Below are 26,397 nucleotides of genomic sequence, written 5' to 3' on the forward strand. Positions count from 1 at the left end.
TTTGTGGTCCCTCACACCATGTAAATTTGAGATTTTGTAAGTTGAAAAAGACTACATTAGTAGAAAACATCCCTTTGATATGCAATGGAAAAAGCTTGAAAATAGCTTCTTTTTCAATTTACAGAGAAGAATTCTTTCAGGTAGCTTTAAAGTCCTTTTTGACCTAGAATAAGTCCTCTCCACGTGCTTTAATGTTCCTGTAGTAGGTAAGATGTGTACATTACATTTACAAACTTGCTATAAATGGTATCAGCATGAGTTTATAATCTAACTTAGAAAAGGAGTAACAAAATCTAGTGTTAAATATCCTGCTATGGGAACTGGACATTTCTCTCAATTAAGTAAGGCTCTATGTTTGGGTTTTTAATGAAATCTGAGAATGCTTGCTATTGAGAATTAGTCCTCCCTCTTTCTGTGACTTGTGCATCACATTTCTCTCTATCACAAACAGCTAACGATAGCACATAAAAGGATTATGGGGAGTAAAAATAAAAGAGAGAAAGAATCAGGAAATAGCAATAATACTTAGAAAAATACTGGAGAATAATAGAAATATAAATGAAATCAATAGATCTTTTATTTTACTACCTATAATGCTAGTTATTTTCAAATAAGATGTTCAAATACAATCTTCTCAAGAACTCTCTCAGGTATGTGTTATTGTAGCCAGTTTACAGCCTTAGAAACCATGACTTTCAAAGCCAAGAATCTTGCCCAGGGACACAAAATAGCCGCTATGCAAAGTATCAGAGCCAGGATTCAACTCATGCCATCTGAATCCAAGCCAGGTGATTTTTTTTTTTGGCTCTTGTGAAAATTTTTAATGACCATTACTGAATTACCAGAACACTAGAGATCAACAAATTTCCTGGCCTAATAGAAGAAGTTGAGAGAGAAAGGATATAAAAGGAGGAAAAATAGAGGAAGAGCAAAAAAGAGGAAAAGTTTGCCAGGACTGGAGATGCAGAATGTTGGGCTCTGTATCTGAAAGGCACCAGAGCATAGTGGAGAGATAGAAGCCACTTCTCTACACATATGCTCCTACTCACCTGCATCCCATCCTGAACCCTGCTCTACGCATGTGTTGTCAGCTCTCGTGGTCTGTGCATAAGCTGTGTATCACCCTCTCACCAAATGTGATAAGGCTTCCTCTCAGATATTACAGATATGTCAGTCAACTTTGGCTGAATTTTGAAAGCTCTTTGGGGCTTTTTTTCAGGGTTTTTTTTTTGTTTTGTTTTGTTTTGTTTTTTAAGCTGGGAAATTTTTGCTAAGTCTGACCGAGGAACCTTGCAAGGAATATCATGTCGTGACATTAATGTATCTATGATACCAGCTAAGGTTTTTAATACACAGCCTTCAGCTCTTTCCTATCACACTGAGTTTTCCTGCGTTCGTGGGGTGCCATCCGAAGGGAGTTCAAATTTCAGTAATGAATCTGAGGGCAAGCATAATTTTTCTTGCTAAATTTCTTGTTTCAAGATGTAAATATAGGCTTTGAATTCCTCATTCACAGCTCTTTCCAAGTGTTTAGGACATGTCCATGCAAATTGGACATATTACAGACAACCTTGACGTATCACAGTTATTGAGATTGATGAGCTTAGGCCCCAACCATAACCCCTAGTTAAAGTGTATAAGTACACAGTAGTGACATGTCCCACACTGTCATGAACTTTTATTTAAATGACCATAGTTTTGAGCCAAGTTTCTCTATGACACAGGACAACTCTTTGCAAGACGGTGGTGAGCATGGGGTAAATTCTAGTACCACTTCAGACAGTGATTAATTTATGTGAACAACATCATAGCATCATTACCCATATGCTTTAACAGAGTTAATGTCATTCTACATGAAATTTGCCCAATTATTCACATTTTAACTGAATATTTAAGTTAATAAGCCATTGCAAGATGGCTTAATCTCCCTCACTTTTGCAAGTTGATGTCATATTTAACATATGAAAAGACTTTAAAATTTATATAACCTGTATCTTAGAAGTTGTTACTTCTATCAAAATTTTGTGAAAGGCCAAAACCAGTAAAGGGTATGTCATTGTCTAAATTCTCATTGTTGTCTCTGGTAGAATTTGAGGGGGAAGCCTTTAAGATATTTCATCATCATCCTTATCCTGATTAGATATTGTATATAAAATTGTGACTTGGGACAAGTGCTAAGCAACGTGCAGATTATAGGATTGGCCTGACTCAGAACCTAAGAAATTAATAATTAAAAAATAGGGTATACAGAAAGTAACGGTCATATATCTACTCTATATTTTTTGGATTTGCAAGTTGGCATGTGATTGTCAACTACTAGGAAGAGTGTATTTTGACATTTAGTGTTTGTAGAGATGAAGATCCATTTTTCAACCTACCTGTCTCTTCCATTGAACCTGTTCCTTCCTATTCACTGTTTCACATGGAATCTTTTCCCTTGGCAAGGGGAAGATATATTAATCACAATAACCAATTAGTGCAAAATAATAGGTGATTCAATATAAAGGATTATTGGTGTTCTGATCAAGAAAATAGTGAATATTGTTTTAGGTTGTATGTCTGTGTGTTTTTTATTATTCTTTTTATGCAGCTATTTGAGTAGTGCCCCAAATTTAGCTGACTTGTTTACAGGAGATAAAAGAGTACTAAGTAAAATTTGCCTTTTTTAACCCCAATATCACAGTCTTACTTTCATCACATCTTAGGTGGAAAATGATGTGGTTAACACTTCTCTATTCAAAATAGACTCCAAACTCAAAAACATGATATCTTTAGCTAGCACATAATAATTTCCATTTCCACAAAAACTTTCTTGGTGTCCTGATTTATCTAACTTGAATTCTACTTTTTAAAGTATTCTTGTATAAGTTTTTTAAACTAACATGTATCATAATAACACAGGCTATTTATCCTGATGTCTATTGTTCTTCATAACAATACAAAAATTAGAAATCTTTTAAATTAACCATTCAATAGATATTGTTTTAAACATTGAGGCATAGAAAATATAGTGGTGAATAAGGATCTTTACTTTCATGAGGCTTACAGTCTTAATTTATAGGTGAAAATACAAAAATACAGATTTGTCTGTCACATTTTATGATTCAACTGTCAATATATTAATGCTAAAGGTTAGTAAGCCATTATACATGCTGTTTAAAAGAACTGACAGTGAATTGAGAGTAATGAATATACAAATAAGTCTAATGTAAGAAATAGTTACAAGCCTTCTAATAAAACTATAAACAGAATCATCTGGGAGTATATGTGAGGAAGAAATTATACCACTGTGGCTGGAGGTTTGTATACAATAATGAATAATTACTATATGAACATTTATATTTTATATCAAATGAATAATTACAACATAGTAATCACACAAGGATGATTGCACCTGTGATAAACTTATTTAGGATGTAAGATTTTCCTTTTCTCTTTCCCATTTTACACACACACACACACACACACACACACACACACACACACACACACACAGAGTCCTTTTAAGAAATCAAAGTTGAATACTCATTTCTCTTTTGGATCACCTGCAAGCTGAATTTTAACCAACCCTGTGGTTCTTTATGCTTGTATACTTTTTGGTTTTGTTTGGTTTTAACTACTTTGGCCTACTTTTAGTCTGAGTGGAAAAACCTTATGCCACCTAACCATGTTTTAAAGCTTTGCTCCTTCCTGAATCACCCCTGATGATTACTGGCTTAGGTAAAATTAGAAAAATCAGTTTCTTCAGAATCAGGGACATAGAGAACAGACTGGTAGTTGCCAAGGGGGACAGGGGAGGGGGAGGGATGGAGTGGGAGATTGGGGTTAGCAGATGTAAGCTTTTATATATATAATGGATAAACAAAAATGTCCTACTGTATAGCACAGAGAATTGTATTCAATATCCTGTGATAAACCATAATGGAAAAAACATTTTTTAAAAAACTTGTATATATATATATGTATAACTGAATCACTTTGCTATACAGCAGAAATTAACACAACATTGTAAATCAATTATACTTCAATAAAAAATATTAAAACTGAAAAAAAAAGAAAAAAATGAAAAATTAGTTCCTTAATTTTTATGGTTTGTTTTGATTACCAAATACTGTTATCTTCTTATTTTCACCAAAAACTCAGTGTATTATTTATATATTGGGAATAACTAATGTCTTTTTTTTTTCTAAAGAGTGAATATATATTTTGGGGCCTCCTACCTGTGCAAGTCTACAATTCTACTATGCAAAGTAGCTTGTTTAAAATGGACATTTTACTGACTTCCAGGGACTAGTGTTGTCACTTCGGTTTGTGTATATTGACTGGTCTTCATTCATTCAATAAATAGTCATTGAGTTGTAACTTTATGTGAGGCACTGTTCTAAGCCTTCAGGTTACAGCAATGAGCAAAACAAAATTCCCTCCCATTATATAATTTACATAATTCTAGTAGGAGGAGAAAATGAGTGAGTTTCATTCCTTGTCATGTGTTTTTGTATCAAATTTATATAAGAAAATGTCCACATACATATCTTAATCATCAGGACGTCTGTTCTTCGTTCAAATGTCTGGTTTTAGGAACTGTACCCATATACCCACCGGATACAATTGGGGATATACTGGATATACAATCTGAAAGCAGGTGGTGGTGGGAGTCTTATATTGTAAATGTAAGTTACTCTGACATCTTTGGCAGATCATTTCACTGCTCACATTTGTAAACTAGTGATATATCTTTCAGCCTTAGACAGAAAAAATAATGTCCCAATTCTATGTAGTAGATGGATGAAGTTAATGCTATATCATTTTGAGCCATTAAAATTGCCTAAGTTCCTCATCACTTTAATGAGCATTTATAATTTCCAGTTTGTATCTCTCATGACACTTATTCCTTTTTATCTACTCTTTGAAATTAGTTCGTGCATTTTGAGTCTCTATTTTCACTGTTTTGAATACTGCCTGAAAGTCTTTTATCTCTAAATAAGTTGGAATATTCCTCTTGAGGGACCCTACAAGATTGCTTTTCTATTCACACTTCCACTTAGTGCTTGCAGGAAGGCTAATCTCCCATTTGATTAAAATAGATTGATATTGGATGCAATTGGAGGTTCATTATCAAGCGTGCTCTTCATTGCAACTTCTGTCTTTCCCGAATTAGTTGTGGAAGAGCATATTCACTGTCTTGTTTTAAAAAACTTTTAAATGCATTTTTACCCCTTTACCTTAGAGTTAATATATTCCTGAAATGGATAATCTTCACTGTATATGTGTATTCTTATTCACATCAGTTTTATTTTCTTCTAGACTATAAATCTTCTCTCTTTCTTTAAATTATAATTTACTTAACATTATTGCTAGATGACCCTGGTTGTCCCCAGTATGTTTTCTTTAGTTTTGGAGGTTTTGTAACTGATATGTCATAATTCTGGGGGAAAATCCAAAGTATTGACAACCTGGGCTCAGTCTATTCTATCCGGTCCATTTTTCCCAGACCTTCCCTGACTGCTTCAAATGTCAATTTTTTTCATCTCTGACCTGCTTTCTTTTTAAGCTTCTGCCAGTGCTTTTAAGCCATGTTTACCAGGACTCTAGGACTGTGTCAAGATGCCCCAAGGACAGTCCAACAGGGACTCTGAACAGGCAGGTCTCTGATTCTGCTACTCTGCCTCAAACAAAGAAATCCCACTCTTGTATATATTATATTGTGGGTTTCCACATTTAATTTTATTTAACATACATTCTTCCATTTAGAAAAAAGTTCAAATTACTAGTTACTGGATTATATCAACATTTTACTCAAAGAATCTATATTATACCCCTTAACACTGACATCTAGCCCTCCAGATTATTTTGGTGTTGGTGTTGAACTCTATATCAAATTGCAAACACATGTTGTTTATTGGTATATTCCCATCCTGGCCTTCCATTAAAGTCAGAATAGGATAATATTTATGTGATAATTTGTCACTTCGTTGGTCACCACTGTGGGTTTATGTGACCTGGTTGGCCAGGAAAAGGCCACCTCCTTTTTCAATCCACCTGGCTTGTTGTCCAAGTTATCAGCTTGGACAAAAGCCTCCCCACTCTAGATAGGAGGCTCTTGCTTCAAGCAGGAGCATAAGAGTGGGCTGCTCCACCAGTGAAATACCAATCCTAGTGTGATGCTTACTGGCGCCTCCTTTTAGCTCCCTTTAGCTTTTAGCCTTTTAGCGTCTTTTGCTGGTCCTTCCTCATTTCACTGGATTCTGTAATATTGGGGTGCTGGAAGATTCTCTCTCTACATTTACTCCTATACACTTAAGCCTATACACTGAAGACTCCCAAATTTATAGTTCTTTCCAGGATTCGCCATTGAAATCCAAGCTCCTTGTCCAACTACCTCCTTGACATATCCTCATGAATGTCTAATAGATATCTAAAACTCAACATGTTGAAAACTGTGCTCTCGATGGTCCTTACAAACCTGATCCAACCGTAATCTTCCCATCTCAGTTTATGGCCACTCCATCCTTCCATTTGTGGTAGGTAAAATTCTTGAAATTTTGCTTGTCTCCTATTTCCTTCACATCCAAATCTACCTTCAAAATATTTTTAGAGTCCAGCTAGGTCTCACCAACTTCCCCACTACCACGTTGGTCTGAGCCACCATCTGCATTTACTTGCTCAGCCTCCTAGCTTGTTTTCCTTGTTCCACTCTAACCACCCCTCTCCATGCTGTTTTCTCAACCAACCAGTTCTGAATGGTGACTTAACTCAAAAGAAGCAGTGTGATGATGTTCACAAACAATCTTTGTGTTTTGATTTTTATAATTATATATATATATGCAAGTTTGTTAATAATTAAAGATGCTTTTTTAAAAAAAATTATATCCGTCTTCTGAATTGTTGTATCCTCAGTGCTTAGTGCAAAAGTTAGAATGTTATAAGCACTCAATTAACAATTGTTGAATTAATGAGTGAGGGATCTCATTTAGAGAAGTTTGGCAGGTTATTGTTATCTATAAAAGTGCCATGGGCATAAAAAGCAGAACTTTTTAATATAAAATGTTTTCCCAATTATTGAGAAATAATATATTGGTGATTAAATGTCAGTTTTCTTGGCTCTACCTTTTACATTTAATAACCATTAGCTGAAGCTAATTATTACCTGCATTCATTTATTTAATAAATATTTATTATAACTTTATGGCAAATATTGTCCTAAGCACTGGAAATACAACAGTTAATAAAACAGAAAAAATATATTAATCATAAAATGAACAAATATATAGATATATAATGAAGTGAAGAAAATAAAGCTGATTAAGGGAATAGAGAGCTGCAGTGGGGATTGGGAGTATACTTTTTACACTCTCTTCAGATAGGGACTTCTGGAAGTGTTGACATTTGGGCAGACACTTAAATAATTCATAGAAGGAACTATATGAATATTGGGTGGGCTTGGGGGAGAGCCAGGCAAAAGGAATAGCATTTGCAAATACTAAGGGGAGGATATGCTTAATATGGGATTTGAAATCACAACTAACTAATCTCTTCTTCCCTTGCTCTAGTTCCTGTCCTCCTCCCCTGCTCTACTTCTTTCCATTACACTTATTCCTTTTTGGGGTACAATATAATTTACTTATTATGTTGGTGGTTTCTGCACTTCTTTCCCACTATAGTGGAAGCTCTACAAAGAAGGGTATTTGTTTACTGTATTCACCAATGTACCCTAAATGCCTAGAATAGCATATGACTCATAGCTTGTGCTAAGTAGATCTTCACTGTATCAGTTGACATTATATTTTGGGGCCTGCAAGGAGACTGTGTGGCCACTGGATAGTGTGCAGGGGCATAATGGCATGAAGTAAACAGGCAGGGCCATGATCAAATATTGCATGGCTTTGTAGGCTTGGAAAGGACTTTGGATTTTCTCTGAAGTGTGATAGGAAAGTATTAAAGAGTTGAGAGAAAGAGAATGGAATAGTCTGATTCACATATTTACAGATCTTATAGGCTGCTGTATGAAGAACACAATTCACATTTTCTAGGAGCTCCTAGTTGAGTGGACAGGTGCACCAATATGCTAATAACTCACCTATTGCAGACCTTGTTAAGGGCTACAACTGAGGTGCAGACTAGTGGAGTGAACATGAAAAAGATTCTGGACTGGTGAGACTTCATAGCAGAGGGGGCACTGGATCTGGATCCTGAATTTCAGTAAAAAGGGAATTCTGGGTAACAGAAGGCAATCAAGAAAGGCAATACAATCTATTGGTGAAAAAAAAGAAATTTAGAAAGTAGATTTGATTCTGAGTGAGAGGGTAATGATGACACTAAGGGCTTTACATACATTATCTCACTTGACTTTCACACCACCACCAATGAGTTAAAACCTATTTTAATCTCCACTTCTCAGAGAAAGAAAACTGACACTCAGAGAGACTAACTCAAAGTTTTATTGGTCAAGAAAGTAGAGGCATGGGGATTTGAATTTGGATCTGTTTGACACGAGAGCCCATGTACTGAGTTGATGATTTAATGATAATACAATCATAACTCAAAGACATATCCTATTCCTTGCATCTAATCAGTTCAACCAAATTAACATTTTTTGCATGACTGGGGTTTCCAGTGTATATAATGCTGTCCAAGACACTGTAATCATAATACTAATTATGTGTCCTTTTGATAATTAAATCAAAGCATTTATAATACAGATTTCTGCCTTTGTTATGAAATGTTAATATTTCTGTTCCTTTCATTTATTTATGTGTGGTGAATGTTAATTACAAGGCAGATAAATTGAAGGAATTAATAAATGCCCACAATTTATCGTGACATAATAAACTCTTAATTCTATGTCCGCATGGCCTCCTAATCAACAAGCTGCAAAACTGACTTGACCAGAGTCATTTAGGAGTCTGTGTACATTTATAGCTAAGAAGGTGTAATTCAGTAATAATAATTCACTGTCAATGTGTTCAAAATGAAGTTTTGCTGAGGTCATTCCCTAAGTGGTGGTTAATCATTCATTCCTTATTTAGTTATTGCACTGAAGAATGTACTAATAACACAAAACTGGTCACATGACCTGGATTTAGAAGAGAGGGTAAACATAAAAAATGGAATTTAATGGAGAACAAGGTGAAAAGATAAACTTCTCAGAGAGGAAATATTAGCCAGCAAATTTTGAGGACAAGGGTACACTAGATGAGTGTTTCTCAACCTGGTTCACATAATGGCACAAAGAGAAAATCATGAGATTTCTACATCACAGTAATGTAGACAGAGGAGCATACTCAAGCCTACAATTGAGCACCTCAGGAGCTCTGCAAGTCCCAGACTTTGAGGAGTCACCCTGAAACTGAGAAACTGGTGTTGCAGCACACCTGTAACCTATTTGCAGCACACTAGTTGAGATGCTCTGCCCTAGTTAGCTCAGAAAGATTCATGGTGTGACCAAGAAGAGCAGGATATTGTTATCTCTCTTATATTCAGCTTGACTATAAAATAAAAGAATTGCACTATGTCAGTGATCCCTTAATCTTGTTTGTACGTTGAAAAACAAACAAGATTAGAAAAATACTAATTTGGCATCCTTAAACTAATTAAACCAAGATTACTAGAAGTGAGGCCTAAATATTGGTATTTTTTAAAGCACCCTAGAGAATTCTAATGTTGGAAGATTCTAATATTGCTAGATGATTGCTAGGGTCTTTTAAGTCTCTAACTATCTGAGATTTTAAATAATGTTTGGAGATAGTATATAGCAGCCTAAGTTTAGAGGCGAGTGAATATGTGGATGCATTAAAGGGACAATCAAGGGAAATCTGTAAAAGAGACAGTCCTAGAAAAGAGATTGCAAGCCATTGGCAATGATGCTTAAGAAGATCCCTTGTAGCCCTGAAATTGCCAGGAAGCTTCTCTTTCTCGTTGTGACAAAATGAAATAGAAGTATCAGTCTCAGACTTTGAGATGAGAGAAAAAGATAAGCATAGGTGCAAATACATGTAAGCGTATAAAGAAAGGGATTTCACTATAAAACTACTGTTAATCTGTGGAGGGTGAGTGAGCAAGCAGGGGATAAAGGCCTTAAATAGATTGGAGAAAAGTTTATTCAGCTGCTGTGAAAGGAGAAAGAGGGAAATAATGAGGGACAGGCAGCTTAGGGAGCACTGTTGAGGTGGAGCCTGGCAAGCTTGAAAGTGCATTGGTTGTATGATGTGCTCCAGCAGCACACATTAACTCAGGTTGTAGCAGAGAAGATGGACAATTGGATTAAAACAATTCTTTACTGAATGAATCAAATAAAATTATGTTAGGAAAATAGGATGATGATATCAGCAAGAAAATGGAAGTCATAATAGACCATGGATTCTTGGTTAGGTGTGGAGAGAGTGGAAATAAGAATTGGCTGATAAATTGGGAGAAAACTGGATTAAATGATGTCTATTTTCATGCTGTCCAAGAAAAAAATATAGTGGAAATATAAGAATATGGGAATGAGAGAATGAGGATTGATTGTTCTGGGAAATACCCTCTCTACCATGTGGCAGGGATCCCATTAAAGTAATACTTCTGGCCTGACTTGTACTCTTCCCAGGAGAAATGATTTCCTGGGTAAGCCAGTCTGAGAATGAACTGGGATGCATGGCTTACTTTTTCGGTCCCTCATTTTATCAGTTTGTGGAACTGCCTGCCTCAGGGGCGCAGGCATTCTAAACTGCTTTTTGTCACACTGTAAACTTTGTAGCTTCTCTTAACCCACACATCTATAGCCAAAGCCTTTAATTTAAGGAGGTAAAGTCCACTGATTTGCTCACATATCTAAGCTATGTTCTTTAATATGGTTATTTTTCAATATTCTCTCTCTCCCCTACATGATTAATTCATACCATTCTCTCACTTCTCAAACATTCAAAACACCCTTCCCCAACCTACCCTCAGCTGATGGCCTTGCTTCTTAAGTTCCCAAGGATTTGCACAAACTCGTACCACCACAGTTACCAGCATAGGGACTCACATACTCTGCCTTCCACCTGTTATCAAATATGGGGTCCTCTTCCTCTGTAAAGCCAGTCTCTGTTCTCATAGATTCTGTTTCCTCTCAGCTACTCAAGGGCCTTGCTCCAGAAATTTGCCTCTTTTCATTCTGCATCATCAGTTTTTCATATTCTACTAGAGCCTTTCCCTCAGCACATCATGTACTTATTTCTCTCCTTCCTTTCTTTGCCAGCCACTGTCCCACTTCTTTAATTCCTTTTGCAACAATATGCTTTAAAGTGTTGTAGAAACAGTCTCCAATTTCTCTCCTCCCATTTTATCTTAAGCTTAACTTCGATCAGCTTTTCTTCCAGCCCTCCACCAAGCCAATCTTCACATTGTTAAATCCGAGGGCCAATCTTCATCTTAATTGATCTCCCAGCATCTGATACGATGATCACTCTCAACCCTTGGATTCAGGTTTATCAGTGGCCTTTCAGGATGCATTACTGTCTTGGTCTTCCCCCTACTTTGCTGATTGTTTCTACTTATTCTCCTTTGCTGGTCTCCCAGGATGCTTACTGTTGGAGTGCATTAGGGCTTGGGCTCTTACCTCTTCTCTCTATTTACATTCACTTCCTGATGACTTCATTCTAGTCTTTTGGGTTTTAGTCTGTATGCTAATTTGGGCTCCAGATTCAACTTCCTTTGTAACGTCCCTATTTAGATGACTAATAGAAACCTCAAACTTAACGTGTAAAACTGAGCAACTGAATTTTCCCAAACCTGCTTCTGTGGCAGTCTTCTCCATCTTAGTTGGTGGCAATCTCATTCTTCCATTGATCAAGCCAAAAACTTGAGCAACTGCTCAGATCAAAGGACTTGAAGTTGTACTGGATTATTTTCTGCCTTTCACAACCCACAACTGATCCATTAGGAGAATCTGAACACTTCAATAATTTTAAAATAAATAGTTCGTCAGATATACAGTCACCTAAAAATTTTTGGATGTATGAAATCAATCAATCAATCATGTGTAAATCCCCTTTTCATATTCTGTACTGAATTAAAATCAGTGGTGGATAAAGCAGTGCCAAGATATAATTTTGAGTTACAGTGTGGTTTTGCAATCAGATAAACCTGATTTCAAGTTAAGTGACTTTCTCACTTACCAGCTGTGTGACCCAGACAAGTTATAATTTTTCTAAGACTCAGATTCTTTATATATAACTGAGGAATAAAATACCTCCTTTAGAAGGTTTTGTAAAAGTCAGCACTATGACTGGCATAGAATATCATTCAATAAATGGTAACTATTGAACCATTGTTTTTGCTCTTAACAGAAAATAAAACAGGATAGTGATTGGCTTTAGCTTCCAAAGAAAATTCTTGGAAAAAGTATAATTAAGGAGGAAATAATGTACTTGCTACCATGACAATTTGGCAGTAGAGATTTTAAAAAGAAAGAAATAGTCTAAAGATTAGTTTAGTTCACTCCACAGTTTTGCGTAATATTGCCCTTGTTCCTGTGTTATTGCAATCTTTCTCATCTTAAACATGGGATTATGAATGGAGTGTCCATCCATATAAGTTAATTGTTTTAATTGTTTTATTATTCCAAGCTAACCATGGTAATGTTATCCTAAAGGTCCTTGCATAGAATTGGTTACCATCATGATTTCTCTCATCCTATCAGTTAAATCTGTTTCTTCTGGGGTGGTATAAAGTGTTTAACGTAAAGTGAACCGGATGACAAGCATCAGAATATCTGTCTTGTTTGCTTGGAATATACCTTTATTTTCTTTAATATGGTATTTCAAAGCTCTGGGAATGTGTGCATGGAGAATTTATGTGTACATTTGGGTGAGTGGATACATATGTGTGCAAAGTGAGCTGTCTCAACATATATATTTAAAATCTATTTCCTAAACCGCTACATGGCATTATTTAATAAAAACTATATAGGTTGGTAGTTAGAATATCTGGATTTGTTCATTCTTCTTTTTGTACATTTCATTCAGCAAAGACTTGCCTATTATGTACCAAACAGTGCACTCAGCCCAAAGTTGGACTGTTAAATATACAACATATTAACTGTAAGAATCTGGGAATGAGAATAAAGATTTTTGAATTATCAGGACTAGTCAGCAAGTCAAAAAGAGATAGTTAATATTAAAATGCAATCCATGAGAAAAGAGAAGCAAACCAGCCAGAAGAGAATCTTTTTTTTTTTTTTTTTGCGGTATGCGGACCTCTCACTGTTGTGGCCTCTCCCGTTGCGGAGCACAGGCTCCAGACGGGCAGGTTCAGCGGCCATGGCTCACGGGCCTAGCCGCTCCACGGCATATGGGATCTTCCCAGACCGGGGCACGAACCCATGTCCCCTGCATCAGCAGGCGGACTCTCAACCACTGCGCCACCAGGGAAGCCCCAGAAGAGAATCTTTAAAGCATTTCCCAAATATTTATTGGATGCCTATTCTATGGCATGCATGGTACTGGTTTTTGTTAGGGACAGACAAGAAGTTCCATATAAGCCACAACTTTTGCACACTAAGGAAGCTTCTTTTACCTCAAACTTTAGCTAGGAATTATGCTTCCAGATTTAAAAAGTAAAATTCAAATTCTTTATGAGCAACTGAGAATTCTCTGTATTCTGATGCAATAGTTCTAGTGCAGAGTATCTGAGAACATATATGGAAACTGGACAGTATATAAGATTTGTCCAGAGTGGAGGTATTCTGTTTGGTAACAAATGGCTAAGAATTTTGTCAATTTGTAAGGAAAATTGAAACTTAATGTAAAAACTGTACCATATAGTACAACATGTAGGGCATATTCTGGTTCAAGTTCAACATATAATACTATATATGTAGTTATCATGCCATAGAATGGACCTCCTACTTCTCTACTAACTCTTTTCATGTGTATAAAGTCAGAGCTCTGAAACTTTTTCAGATATCATTATAAAAACCTGAGCTATGTGGGCATCTGGTATCCAGAGTGGTAGATGAGGAAATAGCATCCTATCATAAAACTTTAATGTGATTTCTGTAAAATCAGACTAATGACATATATTTCAGAACATGTAATAAACTTAACATAATGTAATGAAATTATTGACTTGTAGAATTTAGAGTTCTAATCAATTAATATTTTTTCTGCTAAAGGGCCAAACAAAACAAAAAAACTCAATGCTGAATTTCATACAATTAATATTTGTAATTTAAGCATAAAAATATTCATAGGCTACCATCATAATACATGTAAACATTTGTGAAAAATGTGGTTCAAGAGGGCTTCCCTGGTGGCACAGTGGTTGAGAGTCCGCCTGCCGATGCAGGAGACACGGGTTCGTGCCCTGGTCCGGGAAGATCCCATCATGCCGCGGAGCGGCTAGGCTCGTGAGCCGTGGCCACTGAGCCTGCGCGTCCGGAGCCTGTGCTCCGCAATGGGAGAGGCCACAGCAGTGAGAGGCCCGCGTACCGCAAAAAAAAAAAAAAAAAAAAAAAATAATGTGGTTCAAGAGAAACCAGAGTGAAAGAGAACAAAAAATATGAAAACAAGATAGCATTTAAAATTTTTCTAAGTTGAGTTCTGAAGACAGTATACGTGCAGGTATGTATGTGTATGTATGTGTACACAGGTGTAATGTATATACACATATCTGTGTGTATATATGTACATGTGTATAATTTACACAATATATGTATATACATACATATATAGATACATATATAAAACTTTATGAGATAATGTAAAAATATAACACATTATTATCAAGATATGGATTCAAGCCAAATTTAATATTTTTGTTTTGCTATAAATGGAAGCTTGTCAATTTCAATTTCCATATGCTTGATTTTTTTTTCTTGGTCTACATGGTCACAAATCTTGAGGGATACTAAGAATTGTCTTTATTTGGGACACCCTCAGTGAATGGTTAACTAGCCAAAAAAAATTCTTGAACTTGGCAAAAAGTCTCTGAGGCATTAGAAGATTTTTTTTAATTGAAATACTTTAATGCAAGATCTCATTGCTAGACTTGATGACACCTGTTACGTTGAGCATCTCATTGGCATGGTACAAAATGCTGTTTCCCCTCAGTTCACCTGCCTTTCATTTCTGTTCTAACTGTAATAGGGGTCTGGTACATCCTCTCCCTTCAATAAAGATTTGTTGAATCAATGAGTGAGTGAATGAATGAACCAACCTTACAAACTTGTGCACAGCCAGCTGTATCAGAAAGTAGGAAACTCAGAAGCAGGATGTAAAAGTTTTGGCTATCTGTACAGGGTCATCTTTGCTGCGTCCTGAAAACTTCATGATATAAATACAAGGATACAGATATAGATAAAGGTGCATAATTATGAATATATATTTAGATAGATAAATAGATGATTGATAGATACATGATAGATAGATAGGTAGATAGATAGATAGCAATATATACTTAATTATCTTCCATATGTCATCCATATGGATTCACTAGGATGTATTTCCCATCTGGGCTGTAAATTTCACTCCATCTGGCATGACTTCTAACTGGATGCTTGGCTATAAAATTCTTTGTTATAATGCTGTGATGAAAATTGTATTGATATCTCTCCTTTCTCCTTTCCTCTTCCACCTCCTCCCCGTCTTTCTTCCTCTTCTTCCTTCTTCTGCACTCTCTCTCCTGTTCTTCATCCAGTATGGCACTTTCCCCCTGAGCATTTATTGGAAACTAACAGCAAATGAGAAGCCCTTTTCAGTGTATTCCTTTAACTCCCCAAATTCTTATGATTGTAGCAAATTTTTCAGCTTGTTATCCAATACCTATAAATGAATGAAAGAAAAGCTATATTGAATTGCTTGTCTTGAAGCAGAATATGTCTAACAGTTATTTGTTGAAAAAAATTATGTTGAAGGGATATAAAAATGTTTGTGCTTAATCTTCCTGACAGGATATGAAATAGTAGCTCTAACGTATTTTTTTTTTTTACATCTTTACTGGAGTATAATTGCTTTACAATGGTGTGTTAGTTTCTGCTTTATAACAAAGTGAATCAGTTATACATATACATATGTTCCCATATCTCTTCCCTCTTGCGTCTCCCTCCCTCCCACCCTCCCTATCCCACCCCTCTAGGTGGTCAATCAAAACTACAATGAGGTATCATCTCACACCAGTCAGAATGGCCATCATCAAAAAATCTAGAAACAATAATTGCTGGAGAGGGTGTGGAGAAAAGGGAACACTCTTACACTGCTGGTGGGAATGTGAATTGGTACAGCCACTAGGGAGAACAGTATGGAGGTTCCTTAAAAAACTACAAATAGAACTACCATATGACCTAGCAATCCCACTACTGGGCATATACCCTGAGAAAACCATAATTCAAAAAGAGTCATATACTACAATGTTCATTGCAGCTCTATTTACAATAGCCAGGAGATGGAAACAACCTAAGTGTCCATCATCGGATGAATGGATAAAGAAGATGTGGCACATATACACAATGGAATATTACCCAGTCATAAAAAGAAACGAAATTGAGCTATTTGTAATGAGGTGGATAGACCTAGAGTCTGTCATACAGAGTGAAGTAAGTCAGAAAGAGAAAGACAAATACCGTATGCTGACACATATATATGGAATTTAAGAAAAAAATAAAGTATTTTTGAACTTTTTATAAAACCAAACTGATAACATACGTTTCAGAAGGCTTAAGAGTAATTATTCCCAGAGGCAGAAGGGTATATTATATGACTTCTGGGAATCTTCTCTGTAAGTCTATTAAAAACAAGTGTCTGGCTTGAAGACTTTTATTTTACCCACTTTTTTAAAAAGTGTAATTTAGTTATCCTTTTGCTTTTTCATTTTCAATTATTTTCTGTAAAAATTCAAGTGCTTGAGATAGCTGGCATTAAACCTTCTAGAGTTAATATCGTTAATTTACTTCTGTTGGTGAAAGATATATCTTGAGAGATTTTAGGGAGTGGTTTGTGTGTAACAATTGAAACAGACATGTTATTTACCCATCATGTGTCAAACATCGGCTGAAAACCAGTTGCTACCATCAGCACGTTACATTTTGTTTTACATAGTAATACTGTACTTTCTTTACTTTTAAGTTAATAATTAAAATAATCTTATTTTAAATCAGAGACAATTAAACTAAGTATGAAATTTCTTGACAAGCCACAGCCATCCTGGAAAGCTATTTGGAAAGCTAACCAAAAGTATGAGAATATGCCTCTACATTTCATAAATTTTTATTTTTCATTTTATTTTTTAATTTATTTTATTTTTGGCTGCTTTGGGTCTTCGTTGCTGTGCGCAGGCTTTTCTCTAGTTGCGGCAAGCAGGGGCTACTCTTCGTTGCGGTGCGCAGGCTTCTCATTGTGGTGGCTTCTCTTGTTGCAGAGCACAGGCTGTAGGCATGCGGGCTTCAGTAGTTGTGGCATGTGGGCTCAGTAGTTGTGGCTCACAGGCTCTAGAGCGCAGGCTCAGTAGTTGTGGTTCAGGGGCTTAGTAGCTGCACGGCATGTGGGATCTTCCTGGACCAGGACTCGAATCTGTGTCCCTTCCATTGGCAGGTGGATTCGTAACCACTGCGCCACCAGGGAAGCCCTCATATAATTTTAGAAGACAAGTATGTTCTAATTTTACTTGATTTCATAGGAATAGGGTGTTCATAGACTGTCTCTTTACTAATTTCACTTGAGCAAATGTTTCTATATGAAAACAAACACACACCTAGCGGACTTACTTCTTATGCCCTGAAATGTTTTCAGCCATATTTTCCCAACTGTTCTATTTCTATGCCATCTCATATCTTTTCACACATGGACACTTCTCTTTGGAAAGACTTCAACCTCCTATTTTGGCGAGGGTCACTCTGATACATCCCTTGAATTAGATGCTTTTCAAATGACCTCACTTACTCTCCTTTAGGTTAAGTCAGTCGTATTAATTAAACTGCATTTCAGTTGTCTTGCTAGTTAACTGTCTCTTACTAAATGATGTTTCTCCCACCAAATTTAAAGTTCCTTGAGCACAGATATTGTGTCTTTTATAGGTATGCCCCTAGCATCTGGAAACAGTACCAGACATCTATAACCAAAATGGATAAGGTAGGATTCTGTATCCTAGCAATTTTCAGAACTGGGCACCACTTTTATTATTGCTACTAGGCAGAGAGAGAAAGTTGAGTTGTCGCCAAATAGACCTTCAGAACAATGAAATAATGTTATTATCATAAATAGCCTACATAGAAAAAAGAAAAGTTTGGGGAAGAATATATACTTTGGCAATTTCAGTGACATTTAGAATAAAGCAGTATGCTTAAAATAATTATGTATTAACACTATTTCTCCTTCCTCATTCTTTCAACATTAATTCATACTGCTTTCCTCCCCTCTCCACAAAAGAAATATGAAAAAGAAAGAACATATATTCTTATTGACCAAATACTTCAGATTTCCTAGCTTATATAGTTTGCTGGATTATGCAAATTCAGCAAATATATGAGATTATTCCAGGAATATGTGATATTATACCAGAAATATTTGATTTATTGTCTATTCTACAATAATAATAAGAAATATAGTGAGTCATTTGATCTAAATTATACCAGAACCAACTTACACGTAAGCATAAAAGTAAATGGGGGTTATAGTTGTACCATAATAATCTACTTGGCAAACAAATTTTTCCTTTAAATCCTGGGTTCCCAAGAAGCTTCAGGTTTGTTTTTGAGACATTTTTTCCACTCACAACTCTTGAGAGTATGAGTTACATGGTCCCACCCACCATAAGAGGAATTATGATCCCAACATTAATTTCAAGGGGGAAGAACCAAAAATTTATATATACATCACTGATAACCACAGCTAATATGTGTATATAGTTACTTTATTTGAGAATCAATGGAATAAACCCCATGTGGGCTAAGAAATCAGAAGGGTAAAAATGATTAATTTGAAAAACAAAATAATATGGCCAATTAAAATAATAATGGAAAACATGACTTTTCAAGTAAACTTGCAGTGATAATTAGAGTTATAGTTAAGGAGACTAATCATTTTAGCAAATAATACATACTTTATACAGGAAAAAACATTTTTTAAAAATAATTATTTGTGCTTAAAGAAAAAAAGGATGGGAGCACATCAAAGGGTAACAGGATCCACCCTGAAGGATCTCCCAGTGGCCAATGCTGGGACAATTTAAGCATCAAATAAATGGTATTATAACCCAAAGTATAAAATAAATATACCTGAGTCCATGCCAATATAAATAAATGATCGAAAAAATAATCGGATGAGAGAAGCAAATCTTCTGTACAGAAGAATTCCGTGTAACATATGTACCTACTCCCACCTCCAGGAGGTAAAGCTCAATTTCACCCCTCCCTATCACTTCTTTGAGAGCATGCTAATGACATGTAAGATGTTAACAATTACATAAATTGGGTAAGGGATATATGGGAACTCTTCATACTATCTTTGCAACTTTTCTATAAATCTAAAATTATCCCCCAATTGAACACTTATTTAACAAGTTATCTTCTGATTTATTTAGCAGCTTGCTAAGTAAACAATTACCTACTTACATAATTTACCATAATATAGGAATCCCATCTAAGGAAATGAAAATTTTTTCTACTTCTTCCCCATTGATATTATAAATTTGAATCATGACTAGACAATCAAAAGTAAAAATGAATAATAATTTAAGTTTTAAGAGCTCATCACCATCATATTACTTTTATAGTCTTCAGGTTCAAAGGAGGTGGTTCCTGGTTCTTGATTGTAAATAACTATGTCATCTTAGATACGTTCACAAAGACACCACTTTTGGTTCATTCTAGTCTCTGTCCTCCTGAAGTCTCCGCCTTTGAATGATGTGTAAATGGAACATTTATTTTTACCTCTAAAAAGTGTAAAGTCATCTGAATATGATCTTTTATACAGACTGAATAATCTGTGTGAAAAGACATAGAAAAATGAACATGCATTGCAACACAGCCTAAATATTTGTAATCAATATTTTTAGATCTTGGGTCAAAAATTTTCATGTATCTAAAATATGTTTTATTAATTGCTTTCTATATACATGAGTTAAAGTTGTAATTATTTAAAACACATGTATGATACTTTTTAAAGCATTAATTGTGAAACAATTTTTTGAGTTAATGTGGGGGAAATAAGAAAACAATGATTACATTCATATTCATGATGTTCTTTAAGAGTTTAGAAAAGTAAAAATAATTGAAGCATTTTATTTGATAAAGTGCCTAGTATTATATAGCCTTACTGAATTATATGCCTTGCCCCTGTCCTAGCCAGCTAAAATATGACTTGATCTATACATTTTAAAAAGAACTGTTCATTAAAAAAAAAAAAAGGCTTTAAAATTTAAAATCTCGTTGAACAGACTGGGATTAACAAAGAGATTTAGAAACATACAGAAATAATCATGATGAAATAATAATTTGTTACTAGATACAGTTTTAAACAGTATAGGAAGCATGCTTCAGGTTAGTCAGAAGAGGTCCTCTGAATTACACTGTGCATGCTTCCCTGAAATGAAACTGTATGTTATTGGTTAACCAGGATATTTAGCATAATCACTCTGCTAGACTGTGGTGGAGGGAGGTGATTATCACTGAGAACAGATGGGCAGGTCCACAGCACTGCCAGATTCTGCACAAGCTCCATTTATTGTTGGTTCTTGCTTTTTTTCCTTCGGTGTTTAAATTTTTTTTTTAAACATTGTATGTTCTAAAGAACTAGCTGCACAAAAGGTCAGTAGCCGATGACCTTTCAGCTTAGATTTCAAATGTAGGAGAAAGATTCAAAATGCTATCACTGTGTATCTAAGAAGGATGGGGCAGATTTCATTTTACCCTCTAGCCTCCCTCAATGCATGCACGGATTTATCTGTACGCTAAGCTCTCTGCTCTGCATCTCTAGCTCCTTGTGGATTATATTGTCTCTCTGATCAGAAATGATTTTCTCGGATATGAACACCGTTTCTGGCTCCCCTAAAGTGCATCCTCCTAATGGGACCCGGTTTTACACTTTTCAAGTAAGTGTGCTTTAAATGGCTTCACTACTTAGGAAGTTAATATATAGTCAAACTTTTAATAAAGAGAAAAGTAAGGGAAGGAAAACTGCAAAGTGTGAAAGTATTAAAGGGGATGTAAGAGATAGATAATGTGCATGTCAGTTTAATCTGTTTTTTTTTAATATGGAGATGAGATGGCGTTAGGATTCTCTGTGAGTTCAAGCAAAATAATAGTGAACCCTTAATTTTCACAAGGATTCTTAAATCTGCTACAGTATCATCTTTTGAGAGTTTATGAGTTATTCTCCTGAAGTTGTTATTTATGGATGTAATATGGTGAAAATTACAGAGTTACTTCCCTGATATATCACAGAAAGGGTAGAATTAAAAGACATTTTAGGGAACTTTGCAAACTATGTTCTCTGGGCTTAGAAAAATGTTTTGTATTTCATATACATAGCTTAACATAACTCCTGTTATTTAATTTTGTTATGTGTGCAATATACAGTCAATAATACAGTAGCTTAAGTACCAGGTTTAGTATGCTTTTCAATTTGAGATAAAGTAGAAACTCATTAAGATGGAAGATTTTGTGTTATCAAAAAGTCAAAATAATTTACAATATAAATGTAAATATGAGTTACAAAGCTGTTACCTACTAAATATATTTCAACTGACTGTGAATAAATCAGTCATCAGTCTAGAAAATGGTTGTCTAAAGTAAATCATATTCTACTTCATTTTTATCCTCAAATTGCATTTTTCAGTACTAAGGATTACTTTGCAATTCAGTCATATCATCATTAGATTAAAAGGAAAAATGAAACTCTTCTCTTCGTATATTTTACACTATGGGAATATAAACAGCCTAACATTTAATTATTTTAGCTATATAGTTATAATGCACTGAAAAAATAAGTGTAAAGACCTAGAGAATTAATATAGTATAAGCAGCATGAATTCTTTTGAAAGGGGGCTCTGAATAAATGCACATCTGATTGATTAAAGTCTCTTGCCTTTGCAAACTATAGCAGTAGCTATAATTACTCTCTCCCCCCCTTCTTATACTTCTGTTTTTAATTCTGTCGCCTCTCCTGCCTTACACTGATGTCTACTGGTAGCGCAAGTCTGTGCTGTTACAGAATATATTTACTTCCCAGTGGCGATCAGCTTATTGTGGCAGTGACTCAGAATGCAATTGCCCCAGGGCTGCTCTACAGAATTATTACTTTTTTCTTCTCCATACACTGAGATATAAACACTCCTTACAATATATCCCATAGCTGCCTCTTAGGGGCAGCTTTTGACATTGGGTATTCTGCTTCAGTCTCTTAAAGTTTAAGGGTCAGTGAATTCCATAGCTCAGTCATGACACAGGCTTTTTACAATTCTTTCAGTAGATCTTGCTGACACATTTCCTGGCAGGTGCTTTTCTTTGAAAACACACTAGAATGATTTTTAACCACTTATTTTTTTGTTGATGTTATAACAATTCATGTAAAAACACTAGGATTTCAGATAAAATAGAAATGTTGGCAAATATGAACTCTGTTCTCCTACAGTTTTAAAATCAGAAAATGGTATTTGATCCTGACATTCATGATAACAGGCAATGTGTGTTTAACTTTTTGTTGCTATTGTTTGTTTTTGCTTTTGGTGGAAGAGAAGGAAGAAAGAAGGATGGTTTTTAAAGCATGAATATAAAGGTTTTTAAAAGTTGACTCTTTGCTTTTATTTTCGAAGGACTGAATTAAACAGAATTATTTTTCTTATATATATATATATATTAACCTGTTCAATGCGGTATACTTTCTTTGGTTGAAATACTGTCATGAGAAATGAGATGCTGTAAAAGTAACAAACCGTTCGTCAAAAAATGTATCTTGTGGAAATGATTAGTTAAATTTTCAAAAGTGGTTCTCATTATAGAATGGCATAAATGCATTTCTGAAATGATTCTGCATCAAGGAATTGAGATTTTAATGCTTACTTTCTTAAAATTATTCTTGCACAAGAGTTAACATATGCAAAAACATTTAAGATAGCTTAGCATGAATGATACTGAGTTTCAGTTCCATCTTCTCATCAAATGTTTAAACTAGCTTGTCATTTTTGCTGAAATTGTACAATATTAAATTTTAAAAGTAAGATATAGAATGTATTTGACCTGAAGGGTTCAAAGGTAAAAAGACAACAAATAAGAAGCTGAAGGATATTCTAATTACAAGCCTTTCTTTTTCATTGTATTTTAATTTAGCCAAATACATTCATACTTCTACACACACATGCAAATACTATTTTGTATAGACTAACACTTGATTTAAATTAATTTCCTTATAAATGAGACCTCACTTCAATATTCCGTGAAGATAATTGTGTCTGCATGTTTCTATTCAGAGGTTCTTAGACCCTGGGTGATGCCAACACCCAATTTGCACTATATATTTTGTGCATAACTTATCACCCAAAATCAAATTTTAGAGTATAGTTGCCTAGAATGATTTTTGATTGACGAAAATTAAAATTAATTATAATATTTGTATGTATTAGAGCTGTCAATTTATGGGGCTCAAATATGTACAAATGGGAAACCTACCTTCAAACAAAATTATATTTTATATATATATATATATATGTGAATGCAGTAAAAATTCTTTTAAATTTTATGTCTATAAAAATGATGTCCCACAGCTCGGTGCTTTGTGACCACCTAGAGGGGTGGGATAGGGAGGGTGGGAGGGAGGGAGACGCAAGAGGGAAGAGATATGGAGATATATGTATATGTATAACTGATTCACTTTGTTATAAAGCAGAAACTAACACACGATTGTAAAGCAATTATACTCCAATAAAGAGGTTAAAAAAAAAATGATGTCCCAACATCATTTCACATTTAGCTCTATTTTTGCAAGCAAAACCATTTAATAATGCTTTACTAAACTTCTAGATTAGCTAATCATGACTTAATTTGTTAATTCTCCCAGAGGTATTGATGAGCAACACGCTACCCCCTCATTTCCTAGAGATTAAGTATCTTCACCTAGACATTTTCAAAGTCTGCCCAGTCCTAAGATTTCATGGGAGTTTGTCAGTAGTTGCTAGAGACAGTAGGGAAGAGGAATACATTCTTTTGAGGTTCTTAATGTTTTCTTATTCTACATTTACCTATTTTATTCATTGGAGCTTTATGCAAGCTTTCATGAACTACAACAATAACAAACAGTATACTACTATCAAAAACAAAGCAAAAGTGGTTTGTAAACCACTTCCTCAAACCAAAGGAATATATTTCTGATGAGAGCAGTTTTGATCTATTGAATCCACAGAGCAATTATTTCTGCTTAGAATACATTTCTTTGCCATTTCATCCTAGTATTAATAACATTAACTGCCAAGAACGTGTGTAAAAGTCTTTGACTGTTGCCCCCTGGTATCCACTGAAGACAAGAGAAAGACACTTTGTCACAAAATATGGAAACACATTAATCTGCCATTTCCATGTTTAAAATACTTTATGGGGGCTTCCCTGGTGGCGCAGTGATTGAGAGTCCACCTGCCGATGCAGGGGACACGGGTTCGTGCCCCGGTCTGGGAAGATCCCACATGCCGCGGAGTAGCTGGGCCCGTGAGCCATGGCCGCTGAGCCTGCGCGTCCGGAGCCTGTGCTCCGCAACGGGAGAGGCCACAGGAGTGAGAGGCCCGCATACCGCAAAAAAAAAAATAGAATAAAATAAAAAATACTTTGTGTATCCCCTGTCCTTAAAGGATAAAATTCACTTCTTTAGCTTGTCATATAAAAGCTCTTCCTGGTCTGGAGCTCATGCAACATACTACTTTATTTACCTGCTTTCCCAGAAATTTGTCTGTATGCTTCTGTTCTTTGCCTCTTCACTGAACCTGCCCATTGGAAAATTGTTTTTGCTTAAAGACTCATCTCAAATGCCACCTACCCGTGAAGCCTTCACTCATTCACCTGCTTCATGCATGATGTATTAAGATGTATTAAGTATATTTCCTTTGATCATTTGCCTGTTTATACCACTACTGAAGCAGTTATTATGCTTTTTTTTTATTGGAGTATAGTTGATTTACAATGTTGTGTTAGTTTCAGGTGTACAGCGAAGTGAATCAGTTATACATACACATATATCCACTCTTTTTTTTTTTTAGATTCTTTTCCCTTATAAGCGATTATAGAGTATTGAGTAGAGTTCCCTGTGCTATACAGCAGGTTCTTATTAGTTGTCTATTTTATATATAGTGTATATATGTCAGTCCCAATCTCCCAAGTTATCCCTCCCTTATTATGCTTTGTTTTAATCCCCGAGAGCATTTTATTAATCTGTGTCCCTAGCAAATGGATACTGCAAATATCTCTGTATAATAAGCAGAGACATATATTTGGAAGGTGATTAAAATATGAAAATTCAACACAATAAGCAACAACTTATTTTTGTGTTAACTATATAAGCAGTTGGTGAGACATATATTATTAGAGAAATATCTAAAGATATATAAAGGTAAATGTGTTTAATACTAAGCTTTGTGTACCAGTGTTGGGGTCTTCAAAATAGATAAGAGTTACATTAGTGATCTCAGGAAAGCTTTAATTTTATTGTTTTTAAAATAGATTTCTGTTACAGCTAGACAAAACCTTTTTGAGATTTTTTTCTTTATACCACTTTACCATTCCTTATTAATTGGGGCATTTCATATTTTATCAAGAGAACTTTAAAATTGATTAATATATAATTTTTCATTTAGCAGATACTATTACTTGAAATATATAGAAGACTAATAGGCAAGTTGGAAATCTCAATTGCATGAAGAATTTCACTCAAATTCTTAATAATTAGGATGGGGCACCATATCTTTGTGATCATATGAGGTTGAGGTAATTCTGGCTTTTCAGGGAAAAAAAACAGATTTTTTTTATATTCTATCATTTTTTTCTCCCTGGGAATATACCATTATTTTTCTATTATTTGGAGCATATTATAACTTCTTACTGTTGATATATATATATTTTTTTAAAGCTGTGGTTTTCTTTTTTTGAAGATGTTTGGGGTAGGAGTTTATTAATTAATTTATTTTTGCTGTGTTGGATCTTCATTTCTGTGCGAGGGCTTTCTCTAGTTTTGGCAAGCGGGGGCCACTCTTCATCGCAGTGCACGGGCCTCTCACTATCGCGGCCTCTCTTGTTGCGGATCACGCGGCTCCAGACGCGCAGGCTCAGTAGTTGTGGCTCACGGGCCTAGTTGCTCAGCGGCATGTGGGATCCTCCCAGACCAGGGCTTGAACCCGTGTCCCCTGCATTAGCAGGCAGATTCTCAACCACTGCGCCACCAGGGAAGCCCCACTGTTGATATTTTTTAA

At 35.3% G+C, this 26,397-nt stretch overlaps 1 protein-coding gene across 18 annotated transcripts in view; it reads left to right on the plus strand.

Annotated features, from left to right (window-relative positions):
- Window positions 1-26,397, plus strand: part of PPFIA2 (PTPRF interacting protein alpha 2) — a 475,760-nt gene that overhangs the window by 122,280 nt on the left and 327,083 nt on the right. For 3 of the 18 annotated variants that reach the window (XM_060306815.2, XM_060306819.1, XM_060306817.1), the window contains exon 1: window positions 20,631-21,042. The exons of 14 other annotated variants lie outside the window; for them this stretch is intronic. In XM_060306815.2, the coding sequence (XP_060162798.1) occupies window positions 20,962-21,042 (81 nt within the window). In that variant the 5' untranslated portion in view covers window positions 20,631-20,961. Of the gene's footprint in view, window positions 1-20,630; window positions 21,043-26,397 lie in introns of those variants that run through there. One more of the 18 variants, XM_060306816.2, reaches the window with a different exon arrangement.

The sequence above is a fragment of the Globicephala melas genome, chromosome 10 (assembly GCF_963455315.2).
Source record: "Globicephala melas chromosome 10, mGloMel1.2, whole genome shotgun sequence".
Lineage (NCBI taxonomy): Eukaryota > Metazoa > Chordata > Mammalia > Artiodactyla > Delphinidae > Globicephala > Globicephala melas.